This window comes from Notamacropus eugenii, chromosome 2, assembly GCF_028372415.1.
Source record: "Notamacropus eugenii isolate mMacEug1 chromosome 2, mMacEug1.pri_v2, whole genome shotgun sequence".
NCBI lineage: Eukaryota > Metazoa > Chordata > Mammalia > Diprotodontia > Macropodidae > Notamacropus > Notamacropus eugenii.
The window spans coordinates 379,557,036-379,577,794 of NC_092873.1; the positions used below are offsets into that span (position 1 = coordinate 379,557,036).

General features: G+C 37.4%; 1 protein-coding gene across 4 annotated transcripts in view; it reads right to left on the reverse strand.

Annotated features, from left to right (window-relative positions):
* Window positions 1-20,759, reverse strand: part of ASH1L (ASH1 like histone lysine methyltransferase) — a 249,432-nt gene that overhangs the window by 60,112 nt on the left and 168,561 nt on the right. For all 4 annotated transcript variants that reach the window (XM_072637784.1, XM_072637785.1, XM_072637783.1 and 1 more), the window contains exon 8: window positions 1,592-1,665. In XM_072637784.1, the coding sequence (XP_072493885.1) occupies window positions 1,592-1,665 (74 nt within the window). The remainder of the gene's footprint in view (window positions 1-1,591; window positions 1,666-20,759) is intronic.

The following is a 20,759-nucleotide window of genomic DNA, read 5'->3' on the forward strand; positions in this document are numbered from 1 at the left end:
GAATAAAGAGATATCAATGTTCTCTTTGCCATCAGGGTATATAGGGTGGGGTGGGGTGAGGGAAGAGGCATGCAGAAGATTTCTACTGGATTAGTTGGGTGGTCTAGGTGCACAGGATTGTAGTAGATGACTGTAGGTATTCAGGCTCAGAATTGGGAAAAAGATAATTTTCCCTTTCTAATTAAGGCAATTAAATTAATGAATTAGTGAATGATAGGCCTGAAAAGGGAGCTCCCACATTTAAATATTTATCAATGCAACCAAGAATGTACTAGAAGTCAGGCAGTCTGGTAATATTATGCTATAGAACAGTGGTGTCAAACTTAAATAGAAACAGATCTCTGTGGGCATCATACTGACTTAGAAAACCACAAATGAACAATATCTATGCTGTATTTTTATTTATTTTGTTAAACATTTCCCAATTATATTTTAATCTGGTTCAAGCACACTCAGGGGCTTTGTTGCCAACACCTCAGCTGAGAGGATAATATAAAACAGCTTCTTAGCCCGAGCTGGAAAGAATCAGGATAGGGTCAGGTTCTAGAACTGTGATTTCAATTGCACAGAGAACTTCCTGAAATTTATAGTCTTAAGAGAGCTGAGCACTGAGGGGTTAACTGATTCATCCAGTATCACACAGCTGGTATACGTCAGAGGCAGAATATGAACCCTAGTCTTCCTGATTTTGAGGCCAGCTCATCATCCACTGTAACATACCAACTCTCAAGTTAGAAAGGAATATTTATTAATTTGCTGAGAATAAGTCTAATATAATTTCTCAGTGGATGTGTTAAAACACTGATTCTCCTTCAGTATTAAATGGCCTTCCAGTTGATTATAATCTAACATAATGATCATCTCAGAATCAAAAAGGGAAGTTGCTAAATAACACAGAGAGGGAAAAGTCAACAGCTTTTGCCCTTTTAAGATTAAACTTTGATGGCATTTTGGTAAAGGCTGGGAGTATATCCAGCTGATTTACATGGCTAGTTCTATTGTCCTATAGTTATTTCTCGTTATAAGGCCTGGGTCCGTGGCTGAAGCCTAATACAAAAATCACTGGTGAAAACTTTTCAATTAGAAAAGGAAGAAAAAAGGATCTTCCTAATTTTAATTTCTCATGATTTAAAGTATCCCCTTCCCCTCTTTAAGTGTTATTTTCTTTGCTTTCTGTAGTAGAATAATCTTAGTTTGCAAGTGAATAATAAATTCCACACCACTGGGGAAAAGCCAACAAAAACAAGGCTGAAAATTTCTTCATCCTGTTGGCAGTACATCTAAATTCTCAAGAGAATTGCCTCACAGAGGATCTTTGCACAACAGGCTTGCTACCAAAATAAAAGTCTATAGTTGTCTTAGAAGGGTTGATCTGGCAACCTAAGGCCTACTATCATTTCTCAGCACAAGTCAAAGGCAAATAGGCCAAGCTAAAAAAATAAGTGCAAATTCATTTTCCTCAGTCTCTAACCTTCACAGGGACTTTTCTTAATACTTGCTAAATGACAACATAACAAGTAGGTAGGGGACAAAGGCTTTAACTTTTCTCTTTCTCTATGAGAACAAATTCAAAGAATCATGTTCTTTGTACCTGATTGTGTTTCCATTGCCAGAGGATGTCATAGGGAAGCTGAAAGTCAATTCTCTTTTGTCTCAGATACTTTCCTGAAATATAAGTATCATGAAGTTTAACATTTAGGTTAACAGTCATACAAGAACAATAATGTCCAATCTAGAATGAATGGAGGAGAAAATTCTTAATTATATGTATACATATTACCAGTGCATAGCCCATTTGCAATCTAAACTACTTTACTCTTGAGCAAATGAGGTATGATAAATGAATTCACACTGATTTTTTTTATCACCCTACATAAAATAATTAGGCAAACCTGTAGTAAAATAAAAATAATACAACATACTCCATAGGGTAGGTATTGGGCCTTTGATTTCACTGATAGAGGGAAGTCTCAGGTTAGAAAAGTCCTACCAAAAAAGGTTGACATCTTTGTATTGTCTAGGACACTAAAGTTAAGTGACTTGCACAGAGTTACACATCTGATAAAGGTCAAAGGTCCTTCTAGCTTTAAAGTCAGCTCTCTATCTACTATGCCACACTGCCTCTCTAATTTAATGTACCCAAAGTCAAAAGAAAAGTAATTTTTAAATTATCAACCATTTTGGATCATACAAACTACTTCTCTTAATTATTCTGTATAACTGACAAGTGACTATATAAGAAGGATTATGAAGCACTTTGTGTATTTGAAACTCCAAGATTCAGGTTAGTTGTGCACCCTCCCAAAAGAATTATAGCTGGCCAAGGGTGATATTTCAACAGCAAAGGTAGCAGAGAGAAACCAGTAAGAGGATGATTACAGCAGGCAGAGGGGCAGAATTCATTCCTCAGGAAGAGGATGAGGAACCAAAGTTGAACTTAACCATTTTAAAACTACATCTTAAATTAACATGGAAATTTTGGACCATTCTGGTTAGATTTCACAAATGGACACAAGAGATAAGCATTTGGATTTCCCAAAGTAATACTATTTTTCAGGGAAAATATCCATAACCAGTTTAACACTAGCCTATTATTCTTAGTTCCCATCTGACATTCTGAATTTTATTAAGAGAGAAAGTGTGACAGGCTAACATTTTGTATATATACATATACATATATATATTACATATATGTATATATAAATTTACATTTATATATACATGTATATGTATAAATTTCAGTTGTATTTACAGTTTAATGAATTTCCTATTGTCTTTTGCATTCCTCTTTCACATGTTGGGAGATGGAGTAGGGAAAGGATGTTGATGAGTTCATCTTTACTTTCCTCTCTTAGGTTTTGAAAATAGTGCTAGCTAATTTGTTTCCAAAATGTAGGATGCATCTTGGGTATGCTACTTGATCAAACTCAGTTGGAGTTATCCTGATACAGTGATGCAATGACTAGAGTGCTAGACCTGGAGTCAGGGAGACCTTCAAATCTGGCCTCAGACACTAACAGACTGTGTAACCCTAGGCTCGTCACTTTACCTCTGTCTGCTTCAGTTTATTCAAATGTAAAATGAGGATGATAACAGCACCTACCTTCCAGGGTTATTAAGAAGTTATGATAATCTTTGTAAAGTGCTTAGCAAAACACCTGGCACACAGTAGGCACTTAATGTCTGTTCCCTTCCCCTACTTCCTACTGTAGAAAAAATGTTGCATTTAGAGTCTGAAGTCTGCCACTTGCTACTCTCATGTCCTTGAGCAAATCACTATATCTTTCTGGGCCTTGGTTTCTTCATCTGTAAAACAAGGGTGTTACAATTGATGCCCTCTATAGTTTTCTCTCCAGGTCTTGTTTTAAGATTCTATGACAGTCTACTTATTTCTAACAGCTCTTAAGGGGGGGAAAAGTTTACTTTTGGTCCCAGAATCGAGCGAAATGAAAAATTAGACAATTTTTCTTTATATATTATTAGGGGAACTAGGAATATGTTTGAGATACACATAATGCACCAAAGTGGTTACTCAGCAAACAATAGGGGACTCCTTCACTTTTTGCCTCCCTCCTCCCCCAACTCAACTTGAAACTGTAAGATAAACTACCTAACAAAGGGAAAGTAGGTAATCTTAGCCTGTGTGCAGGTCAGAATCCTGAATACAGATTTTGTTGGTGACAGTCATTTCAAGCTGGAACTACTTTTTTTCCTCAGCACAAGTATAGGGAGTCTCTTATGAGAGAGCCTTCACTTTTTGGGGAAAAGATGAGGGTTGTAAGGAGAAGAGGGTGAATACTGATGGTGATGCCAAAAGGGAAGAAAAGAGAACCAATGAAAAATTATATATAAAAAAAGGAGAGAACACAAGGGAAGTTCAGAAGGGCACAGCTGGTATTCTGTTAAATTTAATAAATGCTTTAAAAAACTCTTGGCTGTATGCAATAAGAGATTTTGTATACAATTCTTTTTCATTTCTTTGTATCGGGAAATGTTCATGTTTTCAAAGTTAACAATTAAAAAAAGAAAATTAATAAAAAGAAGCAAAGGAACTCTATTACTTTATGCAACTCTGAAGAGAAATCAAATGACCAGCTGAGATGCAAAGGGAAAAATCAGGGAAATCTCTACATAAGATCTTTGCATACTAAAGAAGGAAAAGGAGATGGAGAATGGAAACAGACAGAAAGAGGGCTCAGGGAGAAGCACTATGTACCATAAAGTGAGATAAAGCTTAGATTTGACTTATTATCTTTTTCAGAGAATTCCTGGATACTGATGACATTAACTTAAGTTTCTTAGTCAGGAAAATGGTGAATGGTTCTTTAGAATTATCTCTGTTGGATCAAGTCAGTTCTAATAGATGCTCAACTACATTATCACTTTAATACAGGCAATAATGAAAGAGTGAAATAAAGGGCCTGCCCTGGAGTCAGGAAAATCTAGGTTCAGTTCTGTCTCTATACTATAGTGAATGTGACCATAGGCAAGTCATTTAATCTCTCTGGGCTCCAGGCCAACTTCCTAAAACAAGAAAAGACTTCATCAGTGGAGGGGAAGTTTTCATAACGACAGTTTTATACAATGATAAAATTACATGTCCAGACCAAAAACAAGTCATTATGGTTAATATTGTTTTTGTATAGTCTTGGTACAAGTAAATAAAGTTACTTTGTTTTTTTGCCCTCTCTTAAATTATAATCTTCTTATGCAAAAGGACAAACTGCCTTCTCTGAGATGTGTCACTTACATTTAGATAGCAATAACACTTAGCTTAGTGTCATACATGCAGCAGATACTCAACAACTATTTGCTAATGACAGTGATAACCCCAAAATCTAGGTTTTCTTATGTATTGCCTTTAGGTTACTATTGAATATTTTATCTGTACCACTTACTTGGCACATATACCATATTACTTTGTACCGTGTAGGCCGTACCTCCCAAGACTAACCCATAGACTTCATGAAGATATGAATTTTTATACTGCTTTGGATTCCCTACGTGGCCTAACAGTATTCTGCATGTAGTAATAGCTTATATTTATATAATACTCTAACGTGTAAGAAGCTTTTTACATATATTATTTCACTTGACCCTCAGAACTTTGTGAGGCAGGTGCTATTAGCATCTCCATTTTACAGATGAGGAAAGTAAGACTTAGAGAGGTTAAGTCACTTGCCTAGGATCTTACAAGCTAGTAATCCAAATTGATTTGCTCTCCTACTCTCCAAAGTGGTTGTTTTCATTTCCTTTATCAGGACTGTAAAGGCATCCTTCCCTGCAAACTCTTAGCTGATGACATCACCTCGTATTTAACTGAAAAAATTAAAAGCACTGAGAGCTCCCCCTTTCACCTACTTCATCATTTACACATCTTCCATTATTGCCTCCTTTACTCCAGTATCAGATGAAGATGTGACCATTCTCATTTCAAAAGCCAAGCTGGATGCCCATAATTCCATCGCCTTTCAGCTTCTCCAGCAAACTGCACCCCCTAATACTAGCTACTCCCTAACTTTTAATCTCTTCCTATCTACTGGATCATTTTCTATTGCCCACAAACACACCCATTTCTCCTCCATTCTTAAAAGAATCCTCACATGGTCATACCATCCCTGCTGGTCATCTTTCTATGATTTTTCTTCCTCTTCATGGCTGAAATCCTGAGAAAGTCATCTACACTCAGTGGCTCTACTTTTCCTCCTCTCACTTCCTTCCAAACCCACTGCACTCTGGCTTTTGACACCATCATTCAACTGAAAATTTCTCTCTCCATGGTTATCAATGATCTCTTAATTACCAAATCTAATGGACTTTTCTCAATCCTCATCCTTCCTGATTTTGTACAGCAATTAACCTTCTCCAGACTCTCCTTTCTAGATTTTTGCAACATTCTCTCTCCAACATTTAGCACAGCTCCTGGCACATGGTAGGCTTTTAATAAATGTTTACTGACTGGCTGACTGGTCTCTGACTGCTCCATCTCAGTCTCCATTGTTGGCTGGTGTTTAATGTCAAGCCCACTAAATGTGGTTGTTCCAAGGCTCTTTTCTCTTTTCATTTATACTATCTCACTGAATTTTATCAGATCCCATGGGTTCAGTGATTTTCTCTATTATCTAGATGATCCCTAGATCTTTGGAGCTCTAGTTTGTCTCCTGAGCTACATGTCATGTATCACCAACTGACTTTTGGGTAACTCAAACTCAATATGTCTAAAACAGAACTTTTAAAAATCTTCCCCACCAGGACCCCATCTTTTCCTTTTCAAAACTTCCCTATTAGTGTCAAAGGCACCATCACCCTCCCAGTTACCAAATTTGTAACCTGGTATAATTCTTGAGCATTATCCTACATATCCAATTGGTTGCCAAATGCTGTTTCTACCATTACAACATCCCTTCTATATACCCCTTCTGTCTACTCATATAAATAATACCCTAGTTCAGGCTCTCTGAAATCCAGATTATTACAATTGCCTTGTAAATGGTGTTTCCCTGCACAAAGTCTCTTCTCACTCCAATCACTCAGATGCCTGATTTTCCTAAAATGTAGGTCAGATCATATCACCTCCGTACTCAAGGGGTTTGTATTATCTCCAGGATCAAATATAATCTTCTCTGTTTGTCATTTAATGCTCTTTAAAACTTGGTCCTTTCCTACCTTGTTAATCGTGTTATGCATTGCATCATTGCCCTCCATGCAGTCAATTCAGCTACACTGGTCTGGCCTACCTGAATTTCTTCGAATATAACATTCCATTTGCCATTTCTATTTTTGCCTCTCCTTTTTTATATACCCAGTACTCAGCACAGTGCCAGGCATATAATATATAATAATAAATATTAATATAATAATTATATATTAATTATAAATGCTTGTTGAGTGACTAGTACCTAAAGTAGGATTTATGAATCCCAAGTACAGAGCTCTGTGTACATATCAAGCAGACTCACAACAAAAATATTTGCTGACTGTATAGTTAAATGCATGGTAGCTATGAGGGGAAAAAAACAGGTATACTGTAAGAGTTTAGAAACAAGGTCAGAATACTACTCTTTAATATTGAAGCTAACAAAATATACATATATGTCATATCATATGGAAATTTCTGAAGAAATTACTAAACCTCAGAGAATTTATAAATATGGCTGATGAAATTAAAGTATTAATCATACCAGCTCAGTGGTAGCTAGCATGGCGAGTATGTTAGATTTGTTGAACTGAAATGAATGATTAATTGTAACGTGTCCAAGATGAACTAATTTCATGACAAAAGCACCTGATAACTAATAAGGAATACTGGGGAAAAAAGGAGAGACGGACAGTAAAGAATTCATTAGCATTTATTTATTCAGTAAATAAGCATTTATTATGTACTTATCATCTACCAGGCACTGTAATAAATGCTGAGGATACACAGAGAGGCAAACACAAATCCCTGCTATTAAGGAAATCACAATATAATGAGGGGGCACAATATATAAATATCTAGGTACATATAAGATACATTCAAAATAGATGGAAGATAATCTGAGAGGCAGAAATATTAGCAACTTTAGGGAATGAGAAAGGTATCTGCAAAAAAAAAAAACAAAAACAAGGTTGGACTTGAGCTGAGTTCTGAAGAAAGCTAGGGAAACTAAGAGGCAAAAGTGAAGAGGGAGAACATTCTAGTTATGGTAAGACATCCAATACAAAGATCGGAGATGATGTCTGAAGACCTGCAAAGTGGCTGGTGAAGGTTTCTTTATGCACTATATATATGTATTTTATACTGGGGCAGTGATAATATCCCAAAGTCTACCACTACTTGGATATGAGATTATCTGACTTTCTATGCTTATCCCATGAGATTACTGACTTTCTATGCTCTGATGCCATGGTCACTAAGTAACCTTTATAAAACTGACTTAGTTTGCTAGTTGCACTGATGTTGAAAAAGAGGTGCTTTGGATAGTGGACAGAAGTATTATACTTGCTATAAAGGTATATTCTCTGTTGTATATTAATAGAATGATACTCTGGCTTATAAATCATGTTATTATTTTCACAAACATGACTCCCTTCCTCAGAGGCTAGTTACTCTTGATTAAACCCTGAACTTAAGACAAATATGATAGAAAGGAGAAGAAAACAAAAACAATGACAACAAACATGTCTGCCCATATCTTCCTATGAGTCAACCATAATTAATTAGTTTAAAATATTATTGATGAGACTCAAGGGTTTTGTAAGGTAAGGATCCTCATGCTGGGTATCTTGCCCACTGTACAGGTTAGAAACGATACCCTATTACGAAACCTTTTGTATTTAAGTAAGTTCCTTCAGGTTCCTTTTGAATAGTCAGTGTCTTTATTCAAAGACTTAGGCTAGCCAATCTCTCATCTTAGATCAAACTGGAAATAGTCAAAATGGTCATGTTTTCCTTTAGAGCTGGTCTCTTAAAGTAGTACTTATTTTCAAAGCTCTATTTATCCTTAGTAGTAGGTTCCAGGAAATAGCTAAATCTTCTGGTACTCAGCTTTCACTTCTATGACCTCACCAGCTTAAAACAAAAAGGCTCTTTCAGAAGAACTTTGGCACTAAGCCCAGATACTATGGAACTCCCTTACCCTTATTAAGTAGGTACTAGTGAAGTTTTTTAGCAGAGAATATATAATTTTATTCTGTAGTTAAATCACTCTCTAGCTACCTAATACAGAAAAATTTAAAAAGCCTAATCTTTATTGCAGAACTTGTTTATGTTTGATGTTTCAAGAAGCTGCTGATGTGGCATTCCCAGAAGACTGAAAAAGGACAGGATAACTGAAATGCACTTAAAATAAAAGCCCTACAATCGGTGAGAATTAGGAGTTCTAAGGACTTTATAAAGCAAAGAGCCCCTCCTTCTATGTGAGAAAGGTGCATTTTACTTATAAACTAGGCTATTATGGAAAACATACAAATTTTAAAATGATAGTCACTTAAATTTTACAAGGCCTACAAAATCAATATTTATCTTAGCCATATGACGGCCAAATCATTTTCATGATTATTTCTATGAGGCAATTATTTAAATGTATTAGGTTCATAAATATAGAACTATAAGGGACCTCACAGGCCAATAACCCTCTCATTTTATAGATGAGGAAACTGAGACTCAAGTGATTTGTCCAGAGTCTCACATACAGGATTTGAACCCTTTGTCATCTGACTCTAGAGCCATTTCTCCTTCCCTCTGCTAGAGAGACAGGAAGCAGTAGAGGACAGTAGAGTTATCTACCTTGGATAAGAAAATGCACTCTGAAGCCCAAGGATTCAACAATAGCTCCCTGCCCAAAGTCCACTCAATGGCTGTTTTTGGACCCTCCTGATTTAGAGTGAATACTAAAAGCTTCTCTTCCAAACAACAACCCTGAGGCTCCTGCCCCTCCCAGCATGACTCATCTATTTTTTTTCTGGGCCATGACCACCCCCCACCCGGACTACTTTTTAAAGAGGCCTATTCACTGAATGGCCATTACATCACCTGAAAAGGCCTTAGCCTAAAAGGCCAAGGTCTCCTTCACTGGGCCATCTCCAGTCATCCAGATGAATATCTAGTCATTGGATCCAGATGGCTCAGGAGGAGAAAGTGAGGCTCGTGACCTTGCACAGCCTCCCTCACTCAAAACAAAGTCAAGTGCAAGTCATGTCATCATTTCTCTGATATCATGGTCCCCTTTGAAAACAAAGGATGAATACAACCACCTAGCTTTATTTACTGAATTGGTGTAGCCTCAGTCAAACTTAGATCTGGTAAGCTTACCTTAAAAAGGCCAAGGTCTCCCACTACATCCAGGGTATTCTCCAGTTGTTCTGATTTATACCTTGCCACTAGATCCAGATGGCTACAGAGGAGAAGGTGAGGCTGGTGACTCTGCACAGCCCTCCCTCACTTAAATCCAATTCACTTGCAAGTCATGGCATCACCTTCCTGATGCCATGGTCCTATTTGTGAAAAACGAAGGACAAGCAATAACAATTACCAAAGGGTATATAAAGCCAGTGGGTAAAGAGGGACCTTATGAGTAAAGCCAATGCTTGGCAGGGAGCTTCCCAACAATAGATCCACTGCTATTGCTATGGAGATAGCTGCTAGGGCAGAGCATCTGCTCCCAAACCTTCTGGATCCTCTTTCATACTGTCGAAATCCTTGAGGAAACAAAAGGTCAAGTAAATAATTTTATATTCCAGATGAGACTGCAATATGCCAGCTATTAAGTTTCTGGGGATGTTTCAGTCTCCTAGAGGCAAATTTACCTTATATTCACACCTTATTAATTCCTCTGGTCCTTACTACTACTCATCTGGCTATCATCAATGTGATAATCTTCTACCCTCACATGTATATCTTTCATACTGCTGTCATGTTAATCTTCATTGAGCAAAAATTTGATCAGGTCATTTCTCTGTTTCAATATCTTCAGTGACTTCCAACGGCTTATCAGATAAAGTTTACACTCCTCTACCTGGTATAGGTCTACTATGACCTAAACTTTTCTGGCCTTACTTATTGTCATTCCTGTCCCTATTCCTAGTGGGTAAGAAGTGGACCCTTTATCGCGCAGGTTCAAAATCTCGGCACTATCTTGGACTCTTTAGTGTCCCTCATACCATACAACCAACCAAGTTGCTAAAATATTGCCCTTTCTACTTCCACAACATCTCTAACATCTGGCCTAGCCTCTTCTCTCCACTCCCACAGCTACTACCTTACCTGAGGTCTTTATTATCTCTCACCTATATTATTGCAATAGTGTCTTAATAGGGTTCCTGGTCTCAAATCTCTCACTACTGCAGTTCATCCTACACGTATAGAGGTGCCAAAGTTAATTTTCCTTACATGCAGATTTAACCTGTAACTGTCCTACTCAATTAATTTCAGTGGTTCCCTAATGTCTCCAGGGTAAAATATAAATTTCTGTTTAGCTTTTAAAATTTGTTATAGCTTGACCCCAATTTACCTTTCCGGTCTCACTGGAAACTCTCCTACACTCTGAGACAGAGTACCAAACTATGAGTGCTACGCATTCATCACACCCCATCTCCCATCTATGTGCCTTTATACTAGCTGTTCCACAGGCCTGTTCACCTCTTTCCTTTCCTCCTTTAAGACACAGCTCAGGCACCATCCTCTACATGACGCTTTTCTGGATTCCCCCTCAACTACTTGGGATTTAAGTATTTTGTATATATTTGTTATTCACTTACTTTAAATGCTTACATATATCTGTAAGTGCTTGTTTTCTCTCTTGATAAAATGTAAGTAGGATCTGTTTCATTCTTTGTCCTTGCACCTCCAGTGTTTGGAACTGTGCTTGGCACATAGTAGGTACTTAATAAGTTCTTACTGACTGCCTGAGTGACATAACCTGGCCGTTCTGACAAGTTATTTAACCTCTCTGTCCTCCAGGTAGCTAAGATTTTAAGTTACAAAGAAGGTACTAACCTGCATTAGTAGAGGAAGTTTCCTTACACGGGGGTTCTCTAAACTAATGACATTACAGGTCTAGTTTCCACCCACATCCTAACATACTTCAAATTATTTACAATTTGTTAAAAGTGTTCATATTAACTTTAACAAAATGCCATAAAAAATACTGTTTGATTTCATATCTTGTGATCACAGGGAAAGTCCGGTATATTTAGGGGGGCACAGAGTAAGGGAGGATTTTCTTGCTGTTATTTTTTTTTACATAGGGGTCAATATGTATTTTATTCTGATTTCCTTTCAAGCCTTAGAAAGGCTCATCTACAACATGTTTTGTAGATCAAAGACGTGTTTATCAGGTCTCTGCATGACCATTCCTATGACAGGGAGATCATGACATTACTAGAGAACGAATTTAATTTTTAAATGGCTCTGTTGGAAAGTTTTTCATTATGTTAAGCTACAGTGGTGGTGCAGTGAATAGAGTACCAGTGCAGGAGTCAGGAGAATCTGAGTTCAAATCTCATCTCAGACACTTGACACTCACTAGCTGTGTGACCTTGGGCAAGTCACTTAACCCCAACTGCCTCATCCTGGGTCATCTCCAGTCATCCTGATGAATATCTGGTCATTGGATTCAGATGGCTCCGGAGGAGAAGTGAGGTTGGTGACCTGCACAGCTCTCCCTCACTCAAAACAAAAATTCAAGTGCAAGTCATGTCATTAGTTCTCTGATGGCATGGTCTTCTTCAGCAACAAAGGATGAACACGCAGCACACAGTATGCCTCATTGTAACCTCTACTTTCTGGCTCCACTCTGGCTACTTTCTGCTACAAATAAAGCAAATCTATTTTCCAAATAATAAGGCAATAATTTGACAAATATTTGGATAATTTCATTATCTTTTCAATATTATTATTTCCTCCACTGGTACAGAAAATAAGCCATCCTATATTAGCCTTCTCTTCCTGTGCAAGTCTCGTTCACACTTTGCCCCAAAAGACCTATCCAATGTATTAAGAGACATTCTTCCAGATATTTTAATGTTCTGTGGATACAAGTATAACATCTGAGCTGTTCAGATGTTATCCGTCTCACAACATGACTGGCCAATCTCGTTTTATGCTCGAATTGATCCTTAACGATGTCTTCTATGTAACTGTATGTACATAAGTCAACATTGCTAATATGCCACAGTTTACTTATACCCATTGTAGACTCCTCTGGTTCTCCTGAGATAATGAAATTCTATGACTCAGAGAGATAATACTGAGGTTGAAATGATGGGCTTTTTTATCAGACAGCCACTTGTGATTACAGAAAATGCTGCACAATTTTTCACACAATTAGCAATGTAATCAGCAATCCTCTAACAGGAACACAAAAAGAATTTAGCCATTTGTAGGGAATCCCTCTTCAGTTTATAGAAGGATGCCAGTTGAGATTGCCTTAAGTTCAGATGAGACAAAATTCAAGAAAAGACTCACTAGCAAAGCCCACAGCCTCAACTATCCATAAACAAATGCCCCATATTTATGCAACAAGCAAGAGTAAATAGAGGATTCGGTGCAAGGAGGCAAATTTAACTTCCAAGGTATCATTTGGACAAAAACCTTGTCTACAATATGAGTCTGAATGTGTATCCCTTACAAAAGAAACAGAACTAAAAAGAAATGTGGATTGGGGAAACATAGTACATTAAGAAATAATATTCACATAAAAAAATGCAGGAACCAGGTAGGGAAATATGGTGGAAATTATGTTGATCTTTAGACCCACTCATAGAGAAACAGAAGAGGTTTTCATCAGTATATATTATAGAATACCTATACAAAAAGAGGAAACAGACAAAAGATTTAGGAAATGTAAGCCTGACACAAAGGTATGCTATGGTGATAAGGGACTTCAATTATCTAGCTTTTCCTGGAGTGGAAGTAATTGGAAAGCCTTGGAAGAAGTGAATAATCCCTCTTGCAGTCTGTGATAAAGGAGATGAAATCTAGGCACTGTCTGACACATAATTTGGGAAGTCACACTTCAAAGGACTCAAAGGAAAAATAGGTAGGATTCAAGGAACTAAAGTTCTAAAAGTTAAGTCAACTGAGGAAGCATTTAAAATCCTTAAGAATGAAATTCTGGGGGACGGAGCCAAGATGGAGGAATGATAACATGCACTTTCTAGAACACTGCACCCAAGCCCAGACAAATACTTGTAAAAAATGGCTCTAAACAAATTCTGGAGCTGCAGAATCCACAGAATGATAGAGTGAAGGAAATCTCCAGCCCAAGTAAGCCTGAAAGGTTGTCAGGAAGTGTCTATTGCACCACACTGGGGGCAGGGTCCAGTCCAGCATGGGCCACACCAGCACAGACAGGACCTGAAAAGGCTTTGGGGAGACTGAATCTCTGGCACTTGTGGCAGTTTCCAGACTTCAGGACCCCAAAATGCCAAGGACAAATTGTAAGGTCAGTGGAAAAAAACCTGTGGGAGCAGTGTGGGAGAGTGGAGAGGTCTGACCCCAGCCCCAGGGCGGCATAGCCACAGCAGCCACAGCCACCGCAGCAGCAGGGGCAGAGGCACAGACTGTTTCTGGAGCTCTAGGCCCAGATTGTGGGGGATCGAGTGGCTGACATTACACCCCCCACCCCCCACTGGAATCAGAGATTTACCTTGACCAAAGCGCTCAAAAGTCAAGTAAATGGCTGGGAAAATGAACAAAAACTGAAAAAAGGATCAGACTATAGAAATTTACTTTGGTAACAATTAACACCAACACAAGCAAACAGAAGAGAACAAAGTCAAAGTGCCTCCATTCAAAGCCTCCAAGAAAAATATGAACTGTTCTCAGGCCACAGAAAAGCTCAAAAAGGATTTTGAAAATCAAGTAAGGGAAGTAGAGGAAAAACTGGGAAGAGAAATAAGAGTGATAAGTCGGCTGCTTCCTAAAGGAGACCCAAAAAAATGCTGAAGAAAATAACACTGTAAAAAACAGACTAACTCAAATGACAAAAGAGATCCAAAAAGGTAACGAAGAAAAGAATGCCCTAGAAAGCAGAATTGGCCAGATGGAAAAGGAGTTTCAAGAGCTCATTGAAGAAAATAATTCCTTAAAGATTAGAATGGAGCAGATGGAAGCTAATGACTTTATGAAAATCAAGAAATTATAAAACAAAACCAAAGGAATGAAAAAATAGCAATGTGAACTATCTCACTGGAAAAACAACTAACCTGGAAAATAGATCCAGGAGAGAAAATTTAAAAATTATGGGACTCCTGGAAAGCCATGATCAAAAAAAGAGCCTAGACATCATCTTTCATGAAATTATCAAGGAAAACTGCCTTGATATTCTAGAACCAGAAAGTAAAATAAATATTGAAAAAATTCACCGATCTCCTCCTGAAAGAGATACCAAAAAGAAAACTCCTAGGAATATTGTAACCAAATTCCAGAGCTTCCAGGTCAAGGAGAAAATACTGCAAGCAACCAGAAAGAAACAACTCCAGTATTGTGGAAATACAATAAGGATCACACAAGATCCAGCAGCTTCTACGTTAAGGAACTGAAGGGCTTGGAATATGATATTCCAGAAGTCAAAGGAACGAGGATTAAAACCAAGAACCACCTACCCAGCAAAATTGAGTATAATACTTCAGGGGGAAAATGGTCATTCAATGAAATAGAGGACTTTCAAGCATTCTTGATGAAAAGACCAGAGCTGAATAAAAAATTTGATTTTCAAACACAAGAAATCAAGAGATGCATGAAAAAGTAAACAGGAAAGAGAAATCATAATGGACTTACTAAAGTTGAACTGTTTACATTCCCACATGGAAAGATAATATTTATAACTCTTGAGACTTTTCTCAGTACTAGTGTAGTTGAAAGGATTATATACATATAGAAGAGGGCACAGGGTGAGTTGAATAGGAAGGGAAGATGTCAAAAAAAAATAAAATTAAGGGGTGAGAGAGGAATATATTGGGAGGAGAAAGAGAAAAATGGAATGGGGCAAATTATTTCTCACATAAAAGAGACAAGAAAAAGCTTTTTCAATGGAAGGGAAGAGAGGGGAGGTGAGAGGGAAAAAGTGAACCTTACTTTCATCACATTTGGCTTAAGGAGAGAATAACATGCATATTCAATTTGGTATGAAACTCTATCTTACACTACAGGAAAGTAGGGGAGAAGAGGATAAGTGGGGGGTAGGGAGATGAGAGAAGGGAGGGCTAATGGGAGAAGGGCATAATTAGAAGTAAATACTTTTGAGGAGGGATAGGGTCAAAAGAGAGAACAGAATAAATGGGGGGCAGGATAGGATAATAATTAGTCTTCCACAACATGACTTTTATGGAAATCTTTTTTTTTATAACTACACATGTATAACCTATATTGAAATGCTTGCCTTCTCAGTGGGGATGGGTGGGGAGGGAGGAAGGGAGAAAAGCTGGAACTCAAAATTTTAAAAATGAATATTAAAAATTGTTTTTTACATGCAACTGGGAAATAAGATATACAGGCAATGGGGTAAAGAAATCTATCGTGTCCTCCAGGAAAATAGAGGGGATGGGGATGAGAGAAGGGAGGGGTATGATAGAAGGGAGGGCAGATTGGGGGAAGGGGTAATCAGAATGCACGCTGTCTTGGGGTGGGCTGAGGGGAGAGGTGGGGAGAAAATTTGGAACTCAAAATCTTGTGGAAATGAATGCTGAAAACTGAAAATAAATAAATCAGTAAAATTTAAAAAAAAAGAATGAAATTCTGAAAACAAAAGTAAACATTCCAATCAGAAGAAAAATGGTAGCTGTATGCAGAGTCTGATGTGAACGTATACAGGAAAGTCACCAATATAGATTTGGACATTTAAATCTCTACAACTTGACCCCTTTCTACATTTCCATTATCTTATACTTTCCTACCACCTCCTCACACTTTGTGATCTAGTCATATTGGCCTATTCCCTATTCACACCATGGGATATTTCTTCTCACATTTAAAAGCTTTTCCCATGTAGTTCCTCCATTACTTCTTGGTTTTCTTCAAGACTGAACTCAAGAATCGTCTTTTATTTCATTGAAGCTTTTCTTGGCTCTTGTGGCTGCTTGTGGAACCCTTCCACAAACTACCTTGCATTCATTTTGTAAATATTCTGTCCTCCACTCCCCTTTTCTATTTGAATATATGCTTATTGAGAATAGGAACTGTTTTACTTTGATCTCTTCCCAACAATCTGAACTACTCAAAAGTGGAATGGACAGTCTTGAGAGATGATGAATTCTCCCTTATCCAAGTTCTTCAAGCAAGGACTAGGTGCCTAGAACAGTTAGGTCCTGATTAATGCAAATCATCATTAATCCTATGAAGTGGTTACTTTTTTTCATATTTGCACTATTTGAAGGGATAACTACTTGTAAAATATTACTAGTTTGATCCCAATGAAAATAATGAGAATTTTAAAAAATACATTCTTATATATTAACATATTATAACAGCAAAGGCTAAGAAAAACATCTTTTTTTATCCAAGCTTATTAAAAGTAAAAATAGGTACAGAAAGAAAAATTTTTTAAATTAAAAAGTTCCTGAAAATCATACCTAAAGAATAAGCCTACACTTGAGATGATGAAAATGTTGTTACTGTGTTAAAATAGATTTAGCAATGTCAACTGAATTGTCTTCTCTTTCTTTAAATCTTCACATATTCATTGGGGTAGGCCTTGATCAATGTAGCTATCCCTATTACTTGCTTCATTATTTTTACAGCCCGAAAGGTAACCCTAAATTCTTTGAAAGTGAACCATCTGCATATTACCTGCTTCTGCAAACACCTGCTGTTAATCTAAAGAAGAATCAGTCAACTCCTCAGAGTATGAACTGAGCATCATTTTCAAGTTCTTCAAAAGCAAGTTTTCACCTAATGATTGTTGTTACATCTGTTACTGCCTGCTTTTCAGGGCAAAAGTCTTTGAAATCATTATCTGCCTACAGGAGCACCTTCATACTATATACACATAACTTGCAGTTATTTAGTGCCAAGCACAGTGGATATTTTTGATGGCATCTTTGACGTTAAAATTTTTACAGAAGTCAGGTAAGGAAATTACATTATTTCCTGTAGTTTTAGCAAATGGCCATTCAAAAGTTTTTGGGTTTTGTTTTGTTTTTTTTTAAGTAGTAGATCTTAAATGTTGAAACGGTTCATTGGTCCAGGGGAAAGATTTTGCGTTTGGAGGCAAAAATAAATGTTTTTTTACATTTTAATGCAATGAATCAAATGTAGTTGGATTACATGCAGCATTATTTAAAATCAGTAATGCTTTAAATGCAATTTTATGGTCCTTGCAATATTTTTCAGCATCTGTGCTAAAATAACTTGAAAACCAATCTTCAAACAGGTTTAATCATCCATGCTTTTTTATGTCAGAAATACAGAACTTGAAATTATTGTTACAAGGGCAGAAGTATTTTAAGACCTCCTATTAAACCCCCCCCCCCCAACAACACTGGTTTTAATTTAAAATTCCTTTCTAGGTTACTTTTCCCCAAAAGAGTGTTAAGTGATCCTTAGACACTCTAAACCCAGGATGAGTTTTTTCTTCCTTAGATTCTAGAAGCCATTTTATTTCCTCCCTACAATAAGCCTGTTCTATCTACACTAAAAATTTGCTGATCAGTGTATCCACCTTCTTTGACTGTACTTCAGAGCATCATTTAGCTCCTGTATCCTCATTTGCACTGGCTACTTCTCCAGTAATTTTAACATTCTGCAATTGAATCTGATTTTTAAAGTAACAATCAAACCAACAGAGGTTTGCAATAGGTTTCTTTCTTTACTACCCACTTCATTTGCATTATTGTTTATTTTCTTAAACTTAAAGTTTTTATCTGAATGGCAGTCCTGCTAGGAGGAATGTGTTTTGATTGCAACCTTTTCAACCCATACAGCTAAAAGATGCTCCATTTATATAACACTTATTGCCTTGTAGTTGTTTGCAAAACACAAAAAGTTGGTACAATTTTGCATTTTTCTGCTATTTTGGCATTGTGTATTTTCTTTTTTAAATTTATTATTTTTCAATGAGCATTTATTTTCTCTCCCTTTCAACCCCTCAGAAGAAAACGAGAAAGAAAAAAAATAAAAACAAAGTCCTTAAGTCTCATTTTGCATCCTGGCTATCATCTCTTTGTTACGAGGTGGTCAGCATGCTTCATCACCAGTCAATCACTGATAGGAGTTTTAAAGTCTGTCACAGTATTTGCCTTTATGTCACTGACAGTGTATAAATTGTTCTTGTTCTGCTTACTTCACACTAAATCAATTTATGTATCTATTCTTCCCAGATCTGTCTGAAACTATGCCTTTCATTACTTCTTAGAGTGCAATAATATTGTTATATTCATATATTATATTTTGATCAGCCATTCTTTACTTGATGGGTACCCCCTTAGTTTCTAGTTCTTTGCCACTATGAAAAAAGAAAAATTATATTTCTGTACAACTGGATTTTTTTCCTATACTGATCTCTCTTGGTTATAGGCCTTGTTACCTTTGGGACTATAGTAGCAATATCTTAATCCCTCCCCTTATGCATTTTAAGACAGTTTTCCCTTAAAGGATGTTGAAATACTACTTGAGACTTGGTAAGCTCAGGGGACTAAGACCTCAAACTGTTGATGTTACCTCTTCATCACTTAAGTGCTGAGGAAACTGAGGGAACTGAGTGAACCACACCGATTTCATCTTGTGACTCAATTCTGGAGCTAGCTCAGTTCCCTTTCTTTTCAATTATGGGTCTAATCCAATTTCCTCTCCAACTTCCTTCTGTGAGAAAACTTTATTCAACTGTGGGAATTGGGAGAAAACTTTGCTGTGTCATTTCAACCTAGTCCTACATGGCTGGGAAACTGAACCACCTTTACTTATTGTTTAGAGACTCTTAACTAAGGAACTAGGTTAAGCTGACCAGAAACTGAGTAAAATCCAAAGACTGACGACAAGGGGTTTTCCCACAACTGTACATTTCAAGAAACCCATATGTCTTATCTGAAAACTGGCCCCCTATTGATCAATTGGTTACTGTTCCCATGTTCCCTTGATTATTTATAGATAACTCTGACACCTCCTTTTCTGAATTCAGGGAATTGTACCTGTTTGTTCTCCCCTCTCAACTTGGAAAGGCCCTAATCTTTCATCCAATCAGAAATCAAGATTACCTAATACTGTATTGCTTGCTTTTGGTTAATTTGTCTTATTTGATTGTTTAAAAGCCCATCTCCCCCTGGATCTGGAGTCCAGGCCAAGATTGAGGAGGTCTGGTCCTGGTTTCTTAGGCAATTGGCATGTATTGCTTAATAAACTGATATGCTTGGAAGACTGAACCTTTTGTTTCTTCAGTCATTTCATCTTCCAGTTTAAAGCGGATACAAGGAGCTACAGGGGCTCTCAGAAGCTCAGCTAGCGGACTGAGATGGGAGCTTTGCTCATCTGAATCACTCAGTAGGTTTGTAATGGCTAGATGTGTGGAATGTCCTTTTCTACCATGAACAAGTAAATCTCCTTTTGTTAACTGTTGAACTACCCAACTACAGTTGGGTCAATAGTTGGGCACAGTAAATTGATTTTTGTGGTTAGAATTCCAAATTGCTTTCCAGAATGGCTGGACCAATTCAAAGCTCTATCAGCAGTCAAATAATGTGACTGTTTTCCCACAGTCCCTCCCAACATTGATCATTTTCCTTTCTTGCCCTCTTTGACAATCTGATAGGTATTGTGGTAAACACTAAAAAGTTAGGTTTCCACAAAATGTTGCAGTTTCAAGGTGGTGTAAGATAGCAAGCACAACTGACTAATCAGCTCTCAGGGGAAGAAGTTAGCCTAACCACAAAGTTCCTGATAAAGGGGCCCAAGCCCGAAACTAGCCTATATCGGCTGGGGTCAATGACCGGAAGAAAGCTTTTCTTCATTGTGCTTGCTTAATAAACCTCATGCATATAAGCATACAAATCCCACATAGAATTAGAACCTCATTATCTGAATATGGGACCAATGACGAGGGAGGGGTACATGCTTATACATATTTAGGGGAAAACATACAGTGGGCATGTTTAGAAGATTGTAACCCACAAGAGAATGGACCAATCCATCCTCTGATGGGAGGATCTGCCCTGAACTAACAGTATAAAGCTTCTCTCAGTTCTGTAGTCAATGATCCCTCTTCCTGAAGAAGGGTGGGGCCCGTCAATGGCCAGAAATGTAAGCCCATATCAGGACTCCTCTTTAATGGATATTTCAAACAGTATGA